The sequence below is a fragment of the Barbus barbus genome (assembly GCF_936440315.1).
Source record: "Barbus barbus genome assembly, chromosome: 6".
In the NCBI taxonomy this organism is placed as follows: domain Eukaryota; kingdom Metazoa; phylum Chordata; class Actinopteri; order Cypriniformes; family Cyprinidae; genus Barbus; species Barbus barbus.
Window position 1 is genome coordinate 31,167,450 of NC_136734.1, and position 24,493 is coordinate 31,191,942.

At 39.4% G+C, this 24,493-nt stretch overlaps 1 protein-coding gene across 4 annotated transcripts in view; it reads left to right on the plus strand.

Moving 5' to 3' along the window:
- LOC306871647 (transient receptor potential cation channel subfamily M member 3-like) overlaps positions 1–24,493 on the plus strand; it is a gene marked incomplete at its 5' end in the record, with an annotated part of 440,831 nt that overhangs the window by 369,432 nt on the left and 46,906 nt on the right. For all 4 annotated transcript variants that reach the window (XM_079419714.1, XM_079419715.1, XM_079419717.1 and 1 more), the window contains 5 exons: positions 19,093–19,172; positions 19,803–20,004; positions 20,835–21,048; positions 21,269–21,393; positions 22,230–22,401. In XM_079419714.1, coding sequence (XP_079275840.1) covers positions 19,093–19,172; positions 19,803–20,004; positions 20,835–21,048; positions 21,269–21,393; positions 22,230–22,401 — 793 coding nt within the window. The remainder of the gene's footprint in view (positions 1–19,092; positions 19,173–19,802; positions 20,005–20,834; positions 21,049–21,268; positions 21,394–22,229; positions 22,402–24,493) is intronic.

The window sequence follows — 24,493 nt, forward strand, 5'->3', positions numbered from 1 at the left end:
AGAGATGCCGGAAGTGTGGCTACTCGACGCAGCGTCTCGTTCCCTTCAGGGAACCATGGTTACATACGTAACCTGAGACGTTCCCTTCCAGGAACTTCGAGCTGCGTCGGAAACGCATATGGGAACGAGATACCAACGCTGCCAGACTGACAAGTCCCTGCCTGGTGTCAGGACGAAAGGACAGAGGAGCCAGGAGTGGCTCGGATGTCGAGGTCATAGAACCTAACGAAAGTCAGGGGCGTGGACCACCCAGCTGCGTTGCAGATGTCCTGCATGGAACACCTGCCCAGAAGGCCTTGGAGGCCGCCACACCTCGGGTTGAGTGCGCTCTGACTCCCACCGGCGGGGGGAGCTCAGAGGCCTCATATGCCAAAGCCATGGCACCCACAATCCACCTACTAAGAGAGGGCTTCGTAGCAGGAAGACCCCTCCTAGGCAGACCATAGCACACGGACAGCTGGTCCGACTTTCTCCACAGGGAGGACCTGTGGATGTATGCGTCTAGTGCTCGCACTGGACACATACGGTTATGCTTCTCCTGGTCTGGCTCCCCGAAGGGAGGAGGACAGAAGGCCTGCAGTACGACTGGCTGTGGAACGACCGATGGGACCTTCGGAACATACCCCACGCGGGGGTAGAGGAATACTTTCGCCGAACCGGGCGCAAAGTGAATAGAGAGAAGTGATAGCCAATAAGAAAATGGTCTTGATAGTGAGGAGTCTCTCAGTTATCTCCTGAATGGGCTGGAAAGGTGCAATGCACAGAGCCTACAGAACCACAGCCAGGTCCCACCTAGGGACGTGAGATCGTACCGGAGGCCTCAGCCTCAGCGCACCGCGGAGGAAACCTGTAACTAGGGGGTGTCTACCCACTGACTGGCCACCAATAAGGGCGTGGTATGACGAAATAGCTGCCACGTAGACCTTAACTGTGGAATGGGTTACCCCTGCGGAGAAACGGGCCTGCAGGAACTCCAGTACTGCACCAACGGGGCAGTTGACTGGGTCGAGCATGGCGGTCCCCGCACCAAGAAGTGAAGAGCCTCCACTTCAAGGCGTACAGTTTCCTCGTTGAGGGAGCTCTGGATTGGAGGATGGTCTCGACAACCTCGGTTGACAGACCGGAAGCTATGAGTTGTGCCCCCTCAGGTGCCACACCCACAGCTTCCATAACTCCGGGTGAGGGTGCACCTCGGTGCCCCCGGCCTGTGAGAGGAGGTCCCTCCTGACCGCACCCCAACCGGTGAGGGAAGCGTCCGTCGCTAGCGAGACGCGGCGAAAAGGAGCTCCCAGCACCGGGCCCCGGGACAAGAACCAAGGATTCCTCCACATGTCTAAGGCACGGACAGTGGCGTGACACGAGTTTGACAGCGCGGAGCGAGTCTCCCCTCAGGGAGACCCCCTTGGTCTTGAGCCTCCACTGTAGGGGCCTCATGTAGAGCAGGCCAGAAGGAATCACGCTGGACGCAGCTGCCATGAGCCCAAGCAGTCTCTGAAACTGCTTGACAGTGAATGGCTGGCCTTCTCTCGACTGCCGTGAGGATCGACTCGATCTGAGCAGGGGTCAAACGAGCCTGCATCATGGTCGAATCCCACACTACACCTGGATAAGTGGTTCTCTGAGCTGGAGAAAGCACAATTTCCCTGGCGTTTAGTCTTAACCCCCCAAATCTTTCATGTGGGCGAGAACGACACCTCGATGCCGAATCGCCGCCCGCTCTAATTGAGCGAGGATCGACCAATCGTCGATATAATTGAGTATGCGGATGCCCTGCAGTCGCAACGGGACCAGTGCCGCATCCACACACTTGGTGAAAGTGCGGGGTGAGAGTGCTAGGCCGAGGGGAAGAACCCGATACTGATACGCTTTGCCCCCGAAAGCGAACCTCAGGAACTCCCTGTGAGAGGGAAGGATGGGTACATGGAAATAGACATCTTTGAGGTCTGTCGTGACAAATCAGTCCTCGGACCTGATTTGAGACACGATCTGCCTGACAGTGAGTATCTTGAACTTCAGCTTTCTGGCTGAGCGGTTCAGAAGACTCAAATCCAGTATGGGCCTCAGCCCCCCATCCTTCTTTGGAACAATGAAGTACAGGCTGTAGCAGCCGGTGTGGACTTCGTGAGGAGGAACCAACTCGATGGCTTCCTTCCTCAGCAAAGTATCGACTTCCTGTTCCAAGACCAGAGCCCGTAGTCACACAGACCCCGTTGAACAGCGGAGGTAGCCCATCGAACTGGATGGAATAGCCAGCCTCTACCGTCCGCAGGACCCAAAGAGACACATTCGGCAGTCGCTGCCAGGCTGCCAAACGATCTACTAAGGGAATCAGTCTCTCGAGACTGACCTCTGGGTTCAGAGAAGCGGCCAGACCGCTGTCTCGATGCGGCGCACCGGAATGAGACGCGTAATCTGGCGTCTGAGGCGAGTTTCTCAGGCCCGCTGAAATCACAGGCGGAAGAACCTGAGAGTAACACTCGCTGGGACCTGCTGTGCCCTGGAACTGCAGGGTTGACAGACAAATCCCTGGAGGGCACCGAGGGGAGACGGTCACCGTGTGCCGCGGTGCAAGCCACTCCACCCCAGTAGGGGTCGCCCTCCGCGGTCCTGGGGCTCGCCCGTCAGGACCTTTTGCGCGAGGAGCTGGTATGCGGAGGAGGCTGTGCCCGCCCAGCAGCCACCTGAGTTTAGAGAACGCGCATACCCTCTGCCCACCAAAGATGTTGTAAGCAGAACAGGAGCCTTCAAAGGTGATGCCGTAGAGGGAGACAGATAGCTCGCAAGCGTCTGTTCAACCAGCGGCATCGCCGCATACCCGCGCTCATTCAGTTCCCGCGGGAACGAATGGCCGGAATGAAAATATTTCACCCGCGATCTCGACACCTCGGTGAGGAGATCGGGGAAAACGGAAGGCTCCTGTGTAGAAGTAGCTCCTCACACTGGGGCGAGAGAGGCGGCGAAACCTCGTTAACGCTCGTCACATCAACCTCCTCAGAGGAAGAGAGACGAAGCATTGAGCCCTCGTCTCGGGGGAAGAGACCGCTTCCACACCGAGAGACGGGGCGCCAGATCTGGCGGATACGGGAGGAGATAAGGACATGCCCGTCTCACACTCGCCAGCCAGATCAGCCTGCGAGCCCCACGAGTGCAGCCGCCGCTCTGCCTCGGCAGCAGCGGGACCGGCACCGCGTGGGGAGCTCGAGAAAACTCCCTTCTCGAAGAGAGCCCTCCGGGTGCGGAGACCGATTCTGCGTGCTCCGCACCCAGGCAGACCACGCACAAATCGTGTGTGTCCTCACTCGTGATATAGCGAGGGCAAGGATGCACACACGACTTAAAACGTGGTCTGAAAGCTTCACCCCTGAGCTTGCCCTTGGCTTTGGCATGATACTGAATGCTTTCCACTTAAAACTAGGACAAACAACTGTAAATAAGACTGACACACACAGAGCACTTCGCTGAATGACAAAAAGCTGACGCCGGCTCCGCCGCACGTGCTTTTATACTTCCTGGTCGTGATGTCACCCCGCCCGTGACGCCTCGCCCTTGTTTGACTGATTACACATCATGTTCAGAGGAGGTCACGCTGAAGGCGTTCCCATATGCGTTTCCGACGCAGCTCGAAGTTCCTGGAAGGGAACTGATTTCATATCATATTGGTAGGCTTTTGGTTTTGCCAATGTGCCTAACAGTACTTGATTATTCTTTGACTTTAGAATCTTTGGCATTGTAACAATGCCCCGTGTGGCAGAAGCACTGCGGGTTAGATTAAATTACAGGGTTGAAATCCAAATCACAGCACACTGGTAGTTAGGCTGATTACTGAGATGATGAAAAATAAGAATGCCTGTAATTTGAATCCAATATCATTTTGCGTATGTCATTTTAATGTCCTATTATTATGAATATTACAAAGCCAAATACTATTGTGCCGATGTCTCAACATATTGCTATATAACTTCTTTTAATTTGGATGTAACAATGTAATAGCGGCTTTTATAGGATTGTTGTCTTCAGTGGGCTGCATTGTTCTGCTGCACTGTTTAGCATTTCCAAATACTCTACTGTAGATTCATACCCTAAAGGCTCTTATAAAAGATGTTAAAGCTGCAGCATGAATACATAATCCTAAAGTAAAAGCATGCGTCCTTTTGTATGAGTGTGCGTGTCAGTGTGGAGTTGGTGGAGGAATGGGTTTTTCTCTGCACTAGCACTTTTGCTCACCCTCTATTACAGACCCCAAATTGAAACTGCTTTCTCACTTTATCCTCAGAATGTGGTCAGATGAAAAACCGCGGTGCTGTGAATTGAGGGAAACATTTCTGTTGTATGTGTTGGTATTAGGGTTTTTCTGCTTCCTTGCTTCTGTTTTCCGAGTTTCTCGACAGAACAGCTGCATCCTGTATGTACCTCTGCAATGTGATAACCATCAAAAACATTTCTGTTGACTCTGAAAGTGTTTTAGGGTTGACCAAAAAATCCCGGCTAATGATTTCCCATGAAAAACACAGCATTTTGTAACGTTTGAGGGCGCACAACCAAAGTGTGTAAGCTGTTTTCGCACTGTCCCTCATATTACAACTGCAATACTTTTAATGCAGTATATTTAATCTCCTTTAACATTGGATTAGTGTTCTCAGGAAACGGCAACAGTAATGAGATTAAGGTTGAAGGAATGAAAGTCACTTATACCAAGGGATGGAATGAGCTAAGGGGTGTTGGGACATTTTTTTTCCTTTATAATGTGAAAAGTGAGACCTTCTCCTTTGCCTGAAATCAAGATTTCCATTAGGGGTGATATAATTGATGAAAGGATAGTTATAAGTTTGCTTTTCTGACTTTAAGATAAAAGGTTGGTGAAAAGAATAAAGAGATGCCACAAGATATTGTTTGTAATTTCATACTCGATGCTATTAATTGAATGTTTCTCATAGGTTTATAACAACAGCCAATTAGATGGCTGTCATGGCAGAGTGCCTCCTTGATTAATGCTTATTTCAGAGATTACCTCCATTCAAGGTCACAGAGGACAGCTATGGATCCACATTATGACAGACAGCCAAGGCAATGCCAATCACCATCCATGAAATGTGGTGATAAGTTATGTATAGTAAATCAATGAGCAGAAATACTCCTTCATTGGATAGTTCACCCAGATATGAAAATTTTGGCATTATTTACTGACCTCAATTCTTATGGTTATTTTTTGGTGCATTTTGGGTGATTGAAGCAATAATAGGCCTATTATTCCAGAAAGATTTAGCACAATCCCAAAACAAATGAATTTCTGGTTACACTTTACTTGAAGGGGTGTGCATAAGACTGACATGACACCTTCATATTCGTGACGTGTCATGTCATGATTATGAAGGTGTCATGTCAGTCTTATGCACACCCCTTCAAGTAAAGTGTTACCGACTTTCTTCACAAAAACAGCAGGATATGCTATTTTAAATTTTTTGTCAAAAAAATAAAATCCTCTACATGGTAAAACATGTGGATAATTTTATGAAATATTTCTTTAACTTGATTTATGTATAATCACAGAGGGACACAAATGCTCTGGAAAGCCTTGAATATGACAACATTTTGATGTGTTGTGACATGCATTTGGTCAATACGACCTCACACTCCACTAAGTGTCTGTCTTCTGTAGACCTCCAGCATTTCATATTTAATAATTGCTGCAGAGTGAGAACCCTTCCATTCACAGAACAGAGGGTGAGAAGAGGGGAGAAGAGGAATGGCTCGTTATTACCGAGGAAGCGAAGGGTGACTTTGGCAGGGAGAAAGGTAATTTCACACCTTTCACCTCCTGACATGAAAATACAGACCAATGCTCACTCAATTAAAAGAAGCAGGAGCGGGCAGAATGGAAACAACCCCCCCAAAAAAGACCCACTCATCCTGGATGGTCAATCTGGTGCAAAATAATACTCAAAAAGAGATTGAGCTCTTTAGTCAACCGTTGCAATGAATAATTGACAAAAATGATGACAATAATCTGTCTGAAACTGTTTGAGTTTCTTGTGCATATGTAGGAGAATATCATCATAAGGGTTGTATACAGTGGTATATTTAAAGCTATTTTTACACGTCTACGCAGGCATGTGGGTGTGTGGTAGAATGTCACTCATGGCTTTGTGTGCATGTCAGATAGGGTGGCTGGGTTCACACAAATAGTCACACTTCAACACATTTATGTATGCATTGTAAGCATTTTGAACAAAACATAACCCTACACATACAGTACATAAAAAAATTCATAATCATCCATGTGAAAATTTATTGTGAATGGATGCTGGGTGTTTATCCAGGAACACGTCCTTCTTGTTTAAATCAAGTTAAGTGATGTACCTGAATAGAAAAATGCATGTAAAATATACAGTGCCATCTCTGCAGTACCAAGTCCATGTACAGCAGTGCTTCTAAATTACATGGCCTGTCAGTCATGTACAGAATGTCACTTTTTCAATAATTGGCTATCCCATTTTAGAGCTTTTCCAGTCGTTCGAGAAGCTGAGCTTCCAAGCAGGAAGGGAATGTAAGAATTCGCTCCTTTTGAGTTCATGTGCATGAATTTGAATTATCTGTCTGTCTGTCTGTCTGTCTGTCTGTCTGTCTGTCTATCTATCTATCTATCTATCATTTCATTCTGTCTATTGTTTGATCTATCTGTCATTTTGCCATTCCATCCATCCATCTCTAATTACATTTGTTCTGTAGTTCTGTCGATCGGTCATTCTATCTGTTGTTCTGCCATTGTGCAATTCCATCCTTCCTTCCTTCCTACCTTCCTTCCTTCCTTCCTTCCTTCCTTATTTCCTTCCTTCCTTCCCTCCTTACTTCCTCCTTAACTTCCTTAATACCTTCCTAACTTCCTAACTTGTGTTTGGTCTTTGAGACAGAATCCTACTCAGATTCATGTGGATCACGAACAACACAGTCATGCTTTTGTGATATTATATGTACTTTTTTATGTACAAGGACTGACCTGTAATAAATATATATATATATATATATATATATATATATATATATATATATATATACACATACATATAGTATATATATGTATATGTGTGTGTGTGTGTGTGTGTGTCAGGGAACTGTCGTGTGTGTCATGTGTTCCTGCCTCTTGTGCCCATATTTGGTTTGTTTCCTGTTCTTGTCATGTCATTAGTAGTTTATTCTGGTCCAGCCATGTTTGTTAATTTACCTGTGTATTTATAGTCCTGTCTGTGTTGTGCCATTTCGTCTGGTCTACTCGTTACTCCCCGGTGTTTGATGTCTGTGTTTGCCTTGCCTTGTCCTGTCATCCAGTAAGGATATGTTATTTGAGTTACATCCTCGTATGCGTGTTCCTTGTCCTTCCTTGCTGTGTACACCGTGACAGAGTGTGTGTGTATATATATATATATATATATATATATATATATATATATATATGTGTGTGTGTATATACAGGTGCATAATAAATAAATTAGAATGTTGTGAAAAAGTTCATTTATTTCAGTAATTCAACTCAAATTGTGAAACTCATGTATTAAATAAATTCAATGCACACAGACTGAAGTAGTTTAAGTCTTTGGTTCTTTTAACTGCGATGATTTAGGCACATTTAACAAAAACCTACCAATTCACAAACAATTCATCTCAACAAATTAGAATACTTTACTTTAAAACCAATAAAAAGAAAATTTTTAGTTAATTGTTGGTCTTCTGGAAAGTATGTTCATTTACTGTATATGTACTCAATACTTGGTAGTGGCTCCTTTTGCTTTAATTACTGCCTTAATTCGGCGTGGCATGGAGTTGATCAGTTTGTGGCACTGCTGAGGTGGTATGGACTATGGAAGCTCAGGTTGCTTTGATAGCGGCCTTCAGGTCATCTGCATTGTTGGGTCTGGTGTCTCTCATCTTCCTCTTGACAATATCCCATAGATAAGTTTCATTTAAATTACTTTAATGTGTTTTAATGAGTTGGCACTGGACAGTCCAGCTGCATTTTCCGAATTCCTGGTGGCAGTTGAGAGAGAGTAGAGTTACCGTGACAACTACAGCACATCCTCAGAAAAACAAAACATCCTCTTGTCTCTGTCTCTCTCATTCACTGTCAAGAGAGTACTATATAATATAATATAATATATATTTACACATAGCCGCATTTTAGATTAAATTATATGCGCGTCGGGCTTCCTATGCTGTCATAAAGCAGTTGCTACTGCTGTATTATTTGGAGCAACATACATTATAAGCAATAACATCTCTAAAGGTCCAAGAAAATGTTGTGTAATATAGTAAGAACTCAGTATGTGTGCTTTATAAAAATAGGTCTACTTTACTCAAGGCACCGATAAGCAGGTACCAAACAACACCATATGCTGTAATCATCAATCATCTTTTCCTGCCAGGCTAAACAATGTTCTACATTTTGGTCGACTTAGATCCCGCCATACGGCTTTCCCAATCTGTCTGCTGCTGAAAAATTTATATTTCATCTTTCTGCCAAGAAGAGAGAGTGTTTCTGACAACCTTCATCATCTCTAACACTTATCATTTTGTAGCAATGCTGCGATAATGGCAGCACTGAAGTGTAGCTGTTCTCTCTCTCCGTCTCTGTCTGGGATAGGCAGGGAGAATTAGGTCCTCATGTAGTCATTGCAGAGAGGCAGAATGGTCATGCCACAAGTGATTATGAGCTGGTTGAGGTGGCACATTCTGGGACCGGGGAAGCCTATGGGAAAGGGAGCCCATGCTTATTCTGCAGGTCTACAGATGGATTGTCTTCGACATTGCTAAAACAAGCTCTGTCTCCCTGCTTTAGTCACTCAATTACTGCTTATGTGTGCCTATCGCTTTCATCATGCACACACACTTAGTAGCTTCTTTGCATTCACACACACTTGCTCGTAGCCTGTACCTTCTTTTTCTTTATCTACCTTTCCCTCCATATCCTGTGACATTCTTCTATTATTGCATGAAAGGACTCTGCCAAGTTATGGTCATTATTTTATACAGGCTAATCCTATTCTGCCTACAGGGATTTGCATTTCTCAGGAACTGGCAGGATTTTATACCAGCTTATGTTAGTTAGCCTTTGTTTGATAGAGGTTGCTGGGGTTTCTCAAGCAATACAGTACTTCTTTGTGAGCCAGGAGAGCCTGTACATATGAAATCAAATGCTGATTGAATTGGCTTCAGAGCATTGCTGTGGTTGTGGAACGTGAGCGCATCCATAAATAAATGTGTAGAGCTTCTTAATGCTTTGAAATTAAACATACTTGGGTGTTATGGCAAAGCATTAAAAAAAGCACAGATTTGCTTTTTTTGTAAGGCATCTGTGATGTGAAATATATTCATTGGCTTTGGTCTTTGAATGACTGCATCTAAGACCTGACATTAAAATGCTTTTTTTTTTATGATCGTAATCACTTAAACTACATTTGGACATCGTCTGGGATGGGGGTTCACCACTTCACCAAAGGTTCTGATTTTTTCCACAGTTTAATCAATAATATTTAATTATTTCACTGAACTGGAATCTCATTTCTGTTCAGTGCTTTAATACTTTTGTGTTTCCTTTACTTCTAATTGTTATTAATATCCTGTACGTAATGAACTCCTAAAGATGGAAACATTGGATATATGGTGACGATTTGAATTAAGTTGCATATGCAATCCTGCAAATGTAGTCCAGATACTACCCAGATTTGAAAAGCACGTTAATGCTAGAAATAAAGGGATCCAATGATTGCCTGTCTGTGTTGTTTACTGTCACAGCTTTTCTTAAGAATACTCGGAAATACATTGCCTCATGACTTTATGCTTTACATTTTCTGCAACATTTTAAGAGGGCTTATTCTGAAGCCCATCAACTTTGTGTAAATTATCTTTGGTGAGTGATACCTTTCTTTTTTAACTCTGCAAAGATGCAATGTTTAGAAACATCCAGATGACCACAGAACAAACCGTTTAGGTCAGCCACTAATGCTGGGTTTATTACATACACATATCACAGACACACACATGTACACACATACCTCTCTCAGGGTTGGCCTGATCCCCTGCTTGTTTGTTTTCATGCCAAACTGAGCAGCTAAGCCACAGGATGCTGAAAAGGAAAAGAACAGGGGAGAACTGTCTCAGCACCTGTCAAAACCAACAGGGTTTGTAACCCTGAGTAGATTGTAAAAACAGATATTGAGTGTGTGCATGAAAAAGAGAATGTGTGTTTGTATATGTGGCCAGTTGTGTCTGTAAAGTCAATGGAAGGATTGTAGGACTTCTTCATCATGGAGTTTTTTTATGGATCAGAATCAGTTTGAAAGTGGTTTTAACCAGTTTCATCATGCTGATCCAAGCTGGTTTTTGTTGATTAATGCTAGTTTGATAGTTATGTTGATAGTATAGTATAGTTGATAGATATTAATGCTAGTTGATGCTTGTTTAGCTGGTGGACTACCATAGCCATGATGTTCACCATCAAAACAAGGCTGTTAAAACTGGTTGACCAACATGGTTGATTTAGGTCTACATTCCTGCTGGTCAAGTTAGTTTAGTCGATGTCAAAGCAGTTTTCAAAACTCTGCTGCGCAAATATGGCGGTATCTGAAGGGGCAAATATGTCAATAGTCTTTACATCTGTTTTTTGAATTTCCAAGTATGCATCAAAATCATGAAAGTAAACATGGAAACCATCTTCTGTTCATAACCATCTTATGTTCATATAGGGTATTTGTGTGGGGGAAGAATACACATGCATCTGATAATAGCAATGAAGCAATCAGTTTCTTATGCAAATTTCAGCCATGAACCTTCTGAGTAAATGCATGTTACCTCTAGGTGACCTTGCAGTTGCTAAAAGCTTTCAGCTGATTCCAGACCTAATGGAATGGAAAAGCCTTTTCTTGTGCCTTCTCTTTTTTTCTGGTGAAAACATCTTGATCTGTCCTCTATGGAGGCTCCAGAATCCATTTGCAGGTATTTCAGTGCTTGAAGAAGATTGTCATGATCTCATCAATACTAAACTCAGGCCTAATAGCCAGGGAGGGATGCACATGTCAAATACAACGGCTGTAGAACATGCGTGAGAATTGTCATCTTCTATGAAACTTCATAAATGGAATATAAGGTACAACTGAGCTAAAGTGCCCTTAAGGATTTTTTTCTGGTGGATTTGCATTATATACACAAGTCTGCATCATTGTAAAAAAATTTAATTGTTTTATCCACCTTATTTTTCCCGTAAGAGCAGTCACGGCCATTTGTAAATTTAATGTGTCTGGCTTCGCGTCCAGCTAGTACAAAACAGCTTGTTTTGCTGCTTGATATTGCAAACTGGTGTGTCTTACCATGTTATTTTAATGTATTATCTTAATTATGAAATTATGAATTATGAACACACTGGTTTGTAGTGTAAACAGTTTTACCGTTTATTGCACGTTGTTATTCTTCTCGTTATTTACCTATAGCGGCCAATGAACCGAAAGTCCCACACATTCACAGAAAATGGCTTACTTCCGCATTGAAAAATAAGGTGGATAAAGAAATTAAATTAAATGTTAGATTATTTGTACCCAGTGTGCAGCATATAATTCAGATGTTTATAGTTGTAGATAACTCAAGTTAAAAATACACTACTGTTTAGTGTCAGTAAGGTTTCTTTAGTACTTAAAAATGAATACTAAAAAAATCCAGCAGCTATGAATTACAGTATATTATTAGTGGTAATAGAGACATTTACAGTGTTACAGAAGGTCTTTATATTTATAATAAATGCTGTACTTTTGAACGGTGTTTTTCCCAATTCTGGAAAAAAAAATTCCACAAAAATATTTTAGGCAACACTGTTTTCAACCTTAATAATAATAAGAAATTCAGCACCAAATCAGCATATTAGAATGATTTTCTGAAAGATCATGTGACATTGAAGACTGGAGTAATGATGCTGAAAATACAGCTTTGCCATTGCCGGAATAAAATACATTTTAAAATGTATTTAAACAGAAAACAGTTTTAGAATGTTTAAAAAAAGTAATAATTTTTCATCATATTATAGTTTTTACTGTAGTTTTGATCAAATAACTGCAGCTCAAAAATATTAAATGAATTTTGCATTTCGAACGGTAGAGTTTCTAGTTCAGTTCATATTTTTACGAACAGTGATGACTCAATTATTCACTATATTAGTTTATGTATGATGCATATGTAGCTTGCCACTGCGCCAATTATTTTTTGCAAAGATCACTGGCATACTGAACATTACCTGGAAATATAGCTTCTGCTCACATGGGGAACGCTGATGCCAATTATCCTCAATTTAAATTATTAATCTTACACCGCTTAACCTGAGTAGCTCTCTCTATTAGAAGCATTGCTTCTTATAAAAGCACTGCTCTCTCATATACCCATGGAGAGCTCTTCTGTGATGTTATAGGTGTTGCTAATACTCTATCCTGCAATGGCACTGTATAAACAGTTTTTAACTAATCTGCAGAGGCTTTAATTAGTCTAAACAGTGGGGAAATGAAGCACTAATCTACATTAAATGAACTCTCAGTGGAGTGCCTTTATTAAGATCCCAACACCTCAGTATGGGTCAAGGCAGGGAACGGGGGGGATACTGGAGACAGGCGTTACCAATGACAGTTGTCAGCTTTTTAAGAAATAATGGAGCAAGATAGTTAGGATTCCTTAAAGGAGCTGTGTGCATTTTTATGTTAATATAATAATAATAATAATAATATAATATGTTAATATAATAATAATAATATTATCAAAGCTTAATGTACTCTCTAAAAAAACAATGGGTTTAAAACAACCCAATTTAGGTTATTTTTAACCCAAGGACTGGGTAAATATAGAACAGAACACATTTTGGGATCGTTTTACCCAGCAAATTGGGTTAATTCATTTCTACTATAATACTACCTTTTTTTTGTTTTATACTTCATACATGAATTAATTGAATCGTGTTCGGTGGGGAACTGCTAACTTAAGATATATTTTAACATCCAACGTATTTATATTCTGTAACTTTGTGAATAAAATCATTTATTTTATGCAAAGCATCAAGCCTTTCCATCACACGAAAAGACGGATGCGACACTCGCTTGTTGCTTTCCATAAAATTCAACGATATACAGCACAGTAATGATTTTATAGAGAAAATGAAATGTACACAAACCTGTATTTTACTAAAGAAATGCATCAATTCGACTTAGAATGGCGCTTAGAACTGCTCTCTCCTGAAGTGGACGAAAAACCCAGCGATAAATAATTGGGTCACGTTGGACCCAGGATCTGGGTAACACAAAAGCTACTCAAACACTGAAGAAAATTACCCAAAAGGCTCAACCCAGTTTTTTGGGTTGAAAAATAACCCAGTATTTTTTACAGTGTACAAAGAAAATTTATTAGCCATTCATTTCTGGTTTGATTCCCATGAAAAGTGTAAAAATCATGGCTCTGTGGTTCTTTCAAAACATCGCTTTTTACATTTATATTAATATATACACACTGAAATTTATATTATTTTCATAATATTTCATATTTTTGTTTTTGTACTTATTTACAATATATACAGTGCCCGCCAAAAGTATTGGAACAGTAAAGACAAAATTGCTCTGTTGGCTGTGGAGTCAAGACATTTACAAATATGATTAAAAGATGAAGTATTGGAACAGTTGCCTCACAGGTCTTTCTAAGTGATCAGCTGTGTCCTGTTGCATTAATTCTTCAGATATTAAAAGCAGGGAATGTGTCGTATCAGTTATATCCATTACTTCTGTATTCTGAATTTTGCATTCGATGATGACACACACAAACCAGGATGAAGATGAGGGAGCTGACTTTGAGAGAAAAGCAAGCAATTTGGATGCTAAAAGAAAAGAGGAAGTCAATTAGAGCTATAGCAAAAACAAAGGGCATGGAGAAATCAGGAGTTTGGAAACCACCAGCGACACCAGCAACCAACAACTACCTGATTGGCTGAGAAAACAACAGTAGTTGATGACAGACAAATCATAAAAGCTGTGAAAGTTAACCCTAAAAGACATGTCTGTAAAATCACCAACAACTTCCAGAAAGCTGGGGTGATGCTCAGACAAACTACTGTCCTCAGGAGACTTTGACACAGAATTACAGATGCTACACAGCAAGATGCCAACCTCTGACCAGCACCAAAAATAGAAAGGCAAGATTAGAGTTTGCAAAAAAGCACAAAGGTGAGCCAGAAGAGTTTTGGAACTGTGTTTATGGACCGATGAGACAAAGATGAACCTTTATGTAAGTGATGGGAAAGCAAAAATGTGGTGAAAAAAAGGGAACTGCAAATGATCCCAAGCATACAGCCTCATCTGTAAGGGTAAGTGAAGTGAAGTGACATACTGCCAAGTATGGTGACCCATACTCGGAATTCGGGAATTCGGGTACAAAACCATCTTGCCTACAAATATTCAAGAAAATGCAACCAGATTCATTGGGAAGTGCTTCATATTGCATCAGGAGAATGACCCAAAACACCCTGCCAGTTCAGTCAAGGAATTTATAAGGGCAAAGAAATGGAAAGTCTTAGATTGCCCAAATCAATCTCCAGATTTAAATCTGATTGAACATGAATTTCACCAGCTGGAGAGGAAAGGCAGAAACTCCCCAAAACAAGCAACAATTGGAATTGGCTGCATTAAAGGCTGAGAAAAGCATTACAAAGGATGAGACCAAGAGCCTGGTGATGTTTATGGGTCACAGACTCACTGCTGTGATTGTGCGCAAGGGATCTGCAACTAAATAATAGCTTTTAATCTTTTATATCTGCCTTATGTTCAACTTTCCCAATACTTATGTTCACATCAATGAGTGGGATGAACTCTAGAAGTGCTGTTCTTTTTATTTGGTAAAACATCTATGTGTTGAAACGGCTAATAATAAAATGTGACATTCTGTAGTTTTGTCTCATATTCATCTTTTAATCATATTTGCAAATGTCTTGACTCCACAGGCAACAGAGCAATTTTGTCTTTATTGTTCCGATATTTATGGAGGGCACTGTAAATAATGTATATTATAATTAATATGTGAACATTATATTGTTTTAATTTTATTATTTATACTTGTATATATTGTTTAGTCAGTGTATTTTCTCATGTTCATAGTAATGTTTATTCTGTTAACATATTATATTACTAACATTTTTTTATTCTGACCTGTGAAGCACTTTGAGCTGCATTTTATGTAAGAAAAGTGCAATACAAATAAATTCTAATGTGCAAAAAATTACCCGTACCCTTACCACAGGCTTTCGTCCCATCAGTCTTTGAGCTCCTCAACCGGGAGGAAAAACATGATGGACAGCTTAGAGGATTCCATCTGTCTCTGACTGCTTTGTTCAGACTGACACCTTTTCACAGGTGACAGGTGGTGTATCAGCACTGTGGTGGTGTGTTCTTGTGTGCGTTATTGCAGTAAATATGTCAGGGACATATTTAGGTGTGAAGAACATAAGAGACAGTAAATATGGTGAGGGTGTTATGTAAGTTCAGCAGGGCTGTTATAATTATCATATGTCATAAAAAGAAGGTGACGGCCATTGTGTATCTCCATTCGACCGAGTGATACTTTGATCCTCCCCCGTATAATTGGTTGTTGGTGTTGTGTGAGGTGATTGTGAGGATTTTGCTGATGCGCAGAAGTGTGAGCTGATTCTGACAAGCCCTGGGGTGACGGGACAGACAATAGCCACAAGTGCGGTTTGAGTCAGAATTACCGAGATTTTCTGGACAACAATGCTAAAGAAAAGTGTGTTTGAATGTGTCAAGTGTGTGTACGATTGTGAGAAAAGGAAACATGGATGTTCCCATCTTGATAATGCTGTGGGGAGTTTGTTATTGTAGGGGTGTCAAATTGGGATAGCGGAACAGGATTTGAGAGGGGCGTCAAAACTTGTTTTTTTTTTTTTTTGTCTGTGAGACTTTCAGAAGGGATTAATCCTGAAGTCCCAACACATTCGAGTTGAGCTAACAAGGCCACAACCATGCATGTTTGGCCTCTAAAGTTCCCAGCCATTGAACAGAACAGAAGCTGCAGCTGTGAACATTTGAATTGCAAAATTATGACGGGTTTCTGACGTCTGGATTTATTTATGTAAATGAAGACAAAGAGCAGGTAATTTCTAATGATTTAATATTTTTATGTCTAAATAGTTAAAATTAGAGAGTGTTAATAATACATTTTAATAATTAAAAAAATATGTTTTATGAATTAATGTGAATGCAAGTCATTAAAATGGTGATTTATGTAAGTCATTAAAATGAGCACTAACCTGCCTGCCTGCCTGCCTGCCTGCAAAAAAAAAAAAAACCTTTCCAAGAAAACTAGTTTTTCTGCCTGATAATAGTGCGAGATGTTAATGTTATCTGATGTTCCTGTTTTTGTTTTATTTATTTATTTAATTTCCTTTTTGGGCTTTTGTTGTCTACGTGCCCAAATGCTCCACCTTCCATAACATTACCTGTTGGCACAGATCCCCTATAGATGGTGAGATATTTCCAACAAGGAGCAAAGCTGTTCTTTGCTTCTCAGGGGGCAAATCCTGAGGACAAATCTTAATTACACCACAAGCTTTTGGCAGCTCTCTGCTGAGACTGGAGATCCCTATGAATCATTTCAGCACTCACAAACAAGATGAGAAACAGAAAACAAGAGTATAAGAAGTTTATGAGGTCTCTTCAACTACTAATTGTTTTGAATGTGTGCTGCATTTTATGATATCTTATATAGCTTACCTGGTGCTTTATCACATTAAAAACACACACAGGAATACACTAGAGACTAAACTGATTATGTTCTTCACACCTACGCAGAATTACTGAGGTATCACACCTAGGGATCCCAGCTGGGTTTGATATAATTTGGCTGTTACTTCCCAAACTACTTTGCTTCTCTTTTTCGTGACAATTAATATTAGCACATTTGGCTCTGCTTTATTAGCAGTCATCTGTTAACCCTTATGTTTTTTTGTTTTTGATTGTGTGTTGTTAACATTTGGGTTTAAGAGACCCCAGTGCTGTATTTATGGAAATAATAGTAATTTTGCAATTAACCTTTATTATTCCTTTACATTCTTTTAAAACGTTTCTCTGAACAGGGTTATTATAGTTAACTAAAAGAAAACCAAACAAAAATGTTACTTTGAATAAAGTAAACATTAAGTGAAATAAAATAACATTTTTTTTTTTTAAAGTTTAACTTAAAGTACTCGAATAACTAAAACTAAATAAAAAAATAATAAAAAACTATATATTTAAAAAGCAATACAAAGAAGAGAAAAGAAGAGAAAATAAAAACTAATAAAAATTGCAAAAGCAAAACCAAATTACTGAAAATGTCACTAAAAAGAAAATGGAGAATGTAAAAATTTAATTCAAAATATAAATAAAAACTATAATACTATATCAATCACACAAAATATCACAGCCTCTGACGAATCAAACACAATAAAGCAGATATTAGTGAAGATTTAACTTTTCTGTTATAGTATAGGTTTGTAATATGATTGTTATTTTATACAGTATTTGTGGTTTGTGGTCAGTTTGACACATTATGAGTACCAATGAGTGAACATTAGCATGTGAAAAATTGTTGCATTCATTAGAGGTGCATGAAATATTGCTGCCATGTTGGTTATTGGCCAGTATTTATCTGTAGAGCACTATATTGTATATAATTTTGCATTGCTCCATACTGCTTATTTTTACATTTAGATTACATCTGTAATCATCTAACACTCATGTAGTGTTTACAAACATTATTTATATAAATGTAATCTCAGTGTAATTTCTAAATGAAAATGTTGCATGCAGTACTTGATTTTATTATTTTATAAATATTGTTTTATAACTTTGTGATGCCTACATTCTCAAAAAAAAAAAAAAAATCACTGCACTCAACTTTAATTTTGGGCGAGTTGATCGATTAGTAACATCACTCGCCACACTTGCTGTATCTTACCTCGCTGTACCTTATTTTTATTTTGCAACAGAACAATCGATAATCAAATGTTTCAAAAAGTTTTTTAGTACTTTGATGTTAGCACATCCTACATTTTTTCATGTGTTATAACTGAGATCTCTGAAACTGATCTCTGAAAATTAGTAATGTAACATTCCAATTTAGTTGATTAGTTCTCATAAGATTTGAAAGGATTTGGAAGTGTCAATCCAATTCTTAAATGTTGAGCATGTTTTTTGAGCAATTAAAATGGCCTTAGGGTCTCTTGGACCTCAAACAGAAAAGGTTAATGCATTGCTCCAACACCAGAGCAGAGAGCTGTTCTCACAGCAGTTCTGTCAGAATGCATTGAGTTCAGTCAGATCTACATTATCCATGTTCATGTTGGCGTAACGATGTGTGAATGTGGTTAGTCAGTGATGCGGCCTGGATTCACTGAGTCATCACATGGGGGTTCCCCTGTAAAAGCTAAACCCCGGTACCACCTCCCTCTCTCCCTCAGGTTAGCTTTTTATAAGAATAATGGTGTACCGTAGGAAGTCTGGCTGTGGGGTAAGTGCCTATGTAATCACTTGCTGTTTTTGAGGTGCGTTCACAGATGGTGCTGCTGTTGTGTTGAATTAAAGCAAGTAATCAGACAGTGTGTTAATTTGGTAAATGCTGGACCTGTAATACCCCTGAATAAAAATGTGAAAGGTAAAAAAATTCAAGTCCTTATTGGCATGTTTCTCAATACACATGACAAAAGCACTGAAAAGAATAATATCAATGACTAAAAAATAAGGTGTCAATAATACATAATAATGATAATTTATTTAAAATGTTTAAAAAGTAAAACATAAACCAAGGGACCAGTTCATAAAGCTCTGGTTGAACAACAATTGATGAATAGGTGATTCTGTTAAAACAGGACTAAAGTATGATAAAGCACTACTTCCTGGTGCTGCAATGTATAAAAAAGACTGAAATGTGTACTCTGGTTATTTTTAGTTTGGTATTTACTGGTTTCTTAAGTGGATGCAGGAGCTGACATTTCTACCTCTAGTAATCTCTGTAATTTATACCTCTTGTGTTTATCCCCAGGCACAGAAATCATGGATAGAAAGAGCTTTCAGCAAGAGAGAATGTGTGCACATTATTGTAAGCACCAAAGACCCCCATAGGTGAGTAGCACCACTGCTGTAGTATGAGCAAAATGTGCATTTTAATCACACACATCTAAACAATATTTAGATGTAACTAAATGTGTTTGTACGATTAATGAAAGATACATTATTCTTCATTAGTGTGGCCTTGTTTGAAGCTGTTAGAGAATCTAAAGATAGTCGCACTGAGTGAGGAAGTGAACACTTGTAAAAGATAACTTGCTTCTTTTAATTTTTTTTAATTTTAATGTAATTAATCTGGCACTGAAATGTAAATCTTAAAGCCTTTCTAATACTTTTGAAATCCTTGAATAATGTCTTTTGTACACTCTTAAAAATAAAGGTTTCAAAAGGGGGTTTCACAGCGATGCCGTAGAAGAACCAGATTTGGTTCCCCAAAGAACCTTTCAGTGAACAGTTCTTAAAAGAACCATATTTTTTTAGTGCAAAGAACATTTTTAATAATCTAAAGACCCTTTTTCCACTGTAAAGAACCTTTTGTGGAATGAAAAGTTTCCTTGGATGGTAAAGGTTCTTTGTGGAGCCATTGATGGCAATAAAGAACCTTTGTTTTTAAGAGTGTAACAGCTTTGACTTCTGAATTGGGACATTCATTTAATTTCACAATGGTTGTGTCTTCTGTCACAGGTGCTGTTGTGGCCGTCTAATTGGTCAACATGTTGGCCTGCCCCCCAGCATCTCATCCAATCAGAATGAGAAGTCAGAGCGTGTGCCAAAGAATGACAGCTTGTCAGAGAAGTGGTCCATCAGCAAGCACACCCAGCTCAGTCCCACTGACGCCTTTGGAACCATTGAGTTCCAGGGAGGGGGACACTCCAACAAAGCAATGGTATAGCTATTCAATCTTATTAACAACCGTTTGATGCTGTAAAATATTACAACAAATATTCGTGAACCTTTTAGAATTAAATTCTTTTTGTGAGGCATTTATTAATGTCTGTAGATCATGCAAGCTATATTATCCATTTTACTGCCGTAAAGTGATGTACGGTATTTTAGAGGATGTTCAGTGAGACAAAATGTTGGTTGGAAACTGATCTTATAATTGGGAATTTATTAGATAGAAATAAGTGGACATTGCATTCCACAAATTGGTTATTGGCTACATTACACAAGTGACATCAGTGGCTTAAAAGGAAGAGCAAGTTTGCCTTTTTTTTCAATTGATTCCAAAGAAAAAAAAAATCTGTACTTTGATCTCAAAAACGCCAAGTTTTGATTTCATGTTGGCCTTTATCACGTTAATAAATGACAGTTCAGTCTTGCTGGCTGTGTTATTTGCAAGTCCAGCTTGAATCCTGGAAAACAAATCATTGTTTCCACAATCAGAATAATAAGAAATGTTTCTTGAGCAACAAATCAGCATACTAAATAATTTCTGAACGATCATTTGACACTGAAAACTGTAGTAATGGCTGCTGCTGCAGAAAATTCAGCTTTACCATGACAGGAATATCATCAAGAAATTACATTTTAAAATAAATTAAAATAGGAAAGAGATGTTTTAAATTGTAATAATATTTCACAATATTACTGTTTCACTGTATTTTTTATTAAATAAATGCAGTCTTGTTAAGTTTAAAAGACATATTTCAAACTCCAAACTATTGAATGGTATTGTTACATCTTAGATCTACTCTTATTTTTATGTTTTGTCAGTATGTACGAGTGTCTTACGACACTAAGCCAGATTTACTGCTGCATCTAATGACAAAGGAGTGGCAACTGGAGCTTCCCAAACTGCTCATCTCTGTTCACGGAGGACTTCAGAACTTCGAGCTGCAGCCCAAACTCAAGCAAGTCTTCGGCAAGGGTCTCATCAAGGCAGCCATGACCACTGGGGCCTGGATCTTCACTGGAGGAGTTAATACTGGTGTGTATTAATGTGTTTTTCATTTTAATTAAGATTCTAATTAGATTACTCTTATTAAGATGCTGAGCAAAGCTAGTGAAGGCTGATGCTATCTAAACTTCTACAGAAGATCAAGTGTAACTGTGTGCTATCTCGCTGTCCTTGATGCATTGTGTGAAACTGTATCTCTCACACTGAGAATCGGTTATCTCTTCTATTATACTCCCTTCTGCAACCCCAGGAGTCATAAGGCATGTTGGTGATGCTCTAAAAGACCACGCTTCCAAATCGAGAGGGAAGATCTGTACTATCGGTATTGCCCCCTGGGGGATTGTGGAGAACCAGGAAGACCTGGTGGGCAAAGATGTAAGTGACTTGACTGTTGCTATTTAATAACTAGAGCTATTTTAGTATAGTTTGTTTTTCTAAATGACCAATAAGACCTTGATTGGCTCAAGTCAGGGCAGATTTCATGAAATCTGCTTTCGTTAAATAATGATATATTAAAATTCATATATTCATTGAATTCCTTATTTACGAGAGTGAATCTTCAGATTACAATGGAATGATTTTCATGTTGTCTCTGCATGCCTTCTGTGTCATGTAGAAATCTATAAATAATTTATATGTGAGCCACTACATATATCTACTCAGTTTCTCCTCAGCTTGTTTGTGTGTCTCTGGGTACTGGTGCACAACTGAGACACAGAGATAGAATCATTCTTTATTTATAACCACTGATTTCTATCCCCCCTCGTTCATACACAATTTTGGTTCTGTCTCTCTCGCTTCCGAGACCCCACTCACCCCCACCCCTCTCTAGTCTGGTCTGGTCTGGTGAATGTTTTAAAGACAATGTTGTGGCTCTTCTATTTCTAGGTCGCTGATCAAATACGGTAAGTAATTGTGTAGCACTGAGCACATGATACCATAAGAATCTGATACCATAAGGCATTCTCTGGCTCATTCTCTAATCATGCGGGAGAACATAATCATCAGGTTTGACACAAACTTGTGGAGTTTCAGTGGTTTTATTTAATTATCTGCATTTTAAATACAAAATAAAAGCAATCTATGATTACTGAATGCTACTTGTGCATGTGTACGCTTTCTGTAGCACGTCACGTTCACCTTTGTTTCATTTTCTTGTCCTGAACATCCCTGAAAAGCATATTTTTACTTTTATTCGGTGTGAATTGCAGGTGGTCCGGCCGTACCAGACGATGTCTAACCCTCTTAGTAAGCTAACGGTACTCAACAGCCTACACTCCCACTTCATTTTGGCCGATAATGGCACCACCGGAAAGTACGGAGCAGAAGTCAAACTGCGCAGACAGCTAGAGAAGCACATCTCTCTGCAAAAGATCAACACACGTGAGTACATTTGCGGGTAATTAGAGATGCTAATGTTAATGTGATTACTCCAAACTTCAAATTCAATGGTGCTTTTAAATTCTTTTCGAGAGAGGTTATAATAGTCTTCTATCCTCAGTCACTATTTCTAGGTTCTATTGTGCTGATCTTCAAAAGCCCACAGAGTTTCTCTATAGATTCCTATCAGAAATGCCCAGATCAGTTTGTGGCTCAATGTCAAAATGCTACAGGAGTTGCAAGATTCAGAGTTGACTGCACTGAGAGCACAAAAGCCCTCTTCAACTGCACTCCGCCAGATAATATCCATACAGTCCATTTACTCGCATAAAGATACTAAATAAATGCCATTCAGCTGAAGGAACACATTCAGATTAGAGCCGGTGAAAATGCAGTAAAACATGAACACGCACAAAAAAGAATGCCCCTGTTTTGTTTGTGCTCATGTGGATCATTTAGGGTCATTGAAAAGTGCATATATACACAGATTGCTTACGGCCTGCTCATGCATACTTTGATTAGTTGTCATAAATTGTCATTTTATCCTGCGCCTTTATATATGCTCGATTATAACATTATTTGTCATTGGAGAAATGCTGTCATTGTCAATGGCAAATGTATAGAAACATCTCTTTGAAATCAAATTGCTGTTTCAGCTTGCTTTCCATGCACAATAATAATGCAACATTAATTATGGCAGGCTAATAGTGTTGAGTTGTGTGAATAAGGCGCAATCTTTATTGAGCCTAATTCACGTTACATAGAAAGCGTAAAATAAAAACTGAATAAAATGAGTTAATCAGAGCATGACAGTGTTTCAGCACATAAAGCGACTGGTTAAACTAGATTGTGGCAGAAATGCAGGGATTTATTAAACCAAATTATAGTAAATATAGTGTAATCTGGATTTCATAATCAGATTAGATTAAAATTGCATTTTAAAATACCCAGACTACAGTTACTTTATTATTGATTGCATGATTACATATTATTCATTCAATAGCAATAAATTATTCATAATTTATTGATTATCCCTCATTTTTATTTTTCATTGTTTAAATGTTCCTTTCTAAAATAGTCTACCACCTATATACATTCAGAAAGTCAGTTTTGTGGACATTCACACAAAGACCAGTCGCTACTTAGGTGGCTATAATTACTGAGAGGCCACTGGATTTAAAAAAAAAAACGAATTTAATCATTACATCAATTACTGATACAGGGCTCGCAAAATTTCTAAATCCCTGGTAGCCCTTCGGGCAGGTACTCTTCAGATGTTGGTAGCCCGAAAATGAATTTAACTAGCCCAAATAAAATAAAGACCATGAATGTCAATCAAAAACATTTTCGAAACACAAATATCAACGAATATCAAGGAAAGAGTTTTATTTTACTATTTACAAGGTATCTGCAGAATTCTTAAAAATCTATTTAAGGCAATTAGAAAAATTATTTCTTAGACAGTGTTAAATACGTTAAATGGTATAAGGCCTTAAAAACCCGTGGGAGCAATGTTCCCTCTATTTTTTTTTTCTTGCTGAGCAAAACTTTTCTCTATTGGGCAGACATTTCGGGCACCTGAGCAAAAACATTCTTTATACCAGACCTGTACAGCACGCACACAAAAAAGTTTGTAACTTTTAACTTTAATGTGCTATTTATATTTGATTTGACCCTTGATGTAACTAAATGATGTACATTTTGTAAGGGAACTGTTGTGTGTGTGTCATGTGTTCCTGCCTCTTGTGCCTATATTTGGTTTGTTTCCTGTCCTTGTCATGTCATTAGTAGTTTATTCTGGTCCAGCCGTGTTCGTTAATTTACCTGTGTATTTATAGTCCAGTCTGTGTTGTGCCATTTTGTCTGGTCTACTCGTTACTCCCTGGTGTTCCTGTGCGTAAGCCTTGCCTTGTCCTGCCCTGATGTCCTAGTAAAGTATGTTTTTGAGTTACAGCCTCGTTTTTCGTGTTTCCTGTGTCCTCCCTGCTGTGTGCATCGTGACACATTTTAGGTTACCTGAAATCTTTTTTTTTTACTGTACAATACACTGCAGTTCAAAAATTTGGATCAATAATTTTTTTTTAAAGAAGTTTCT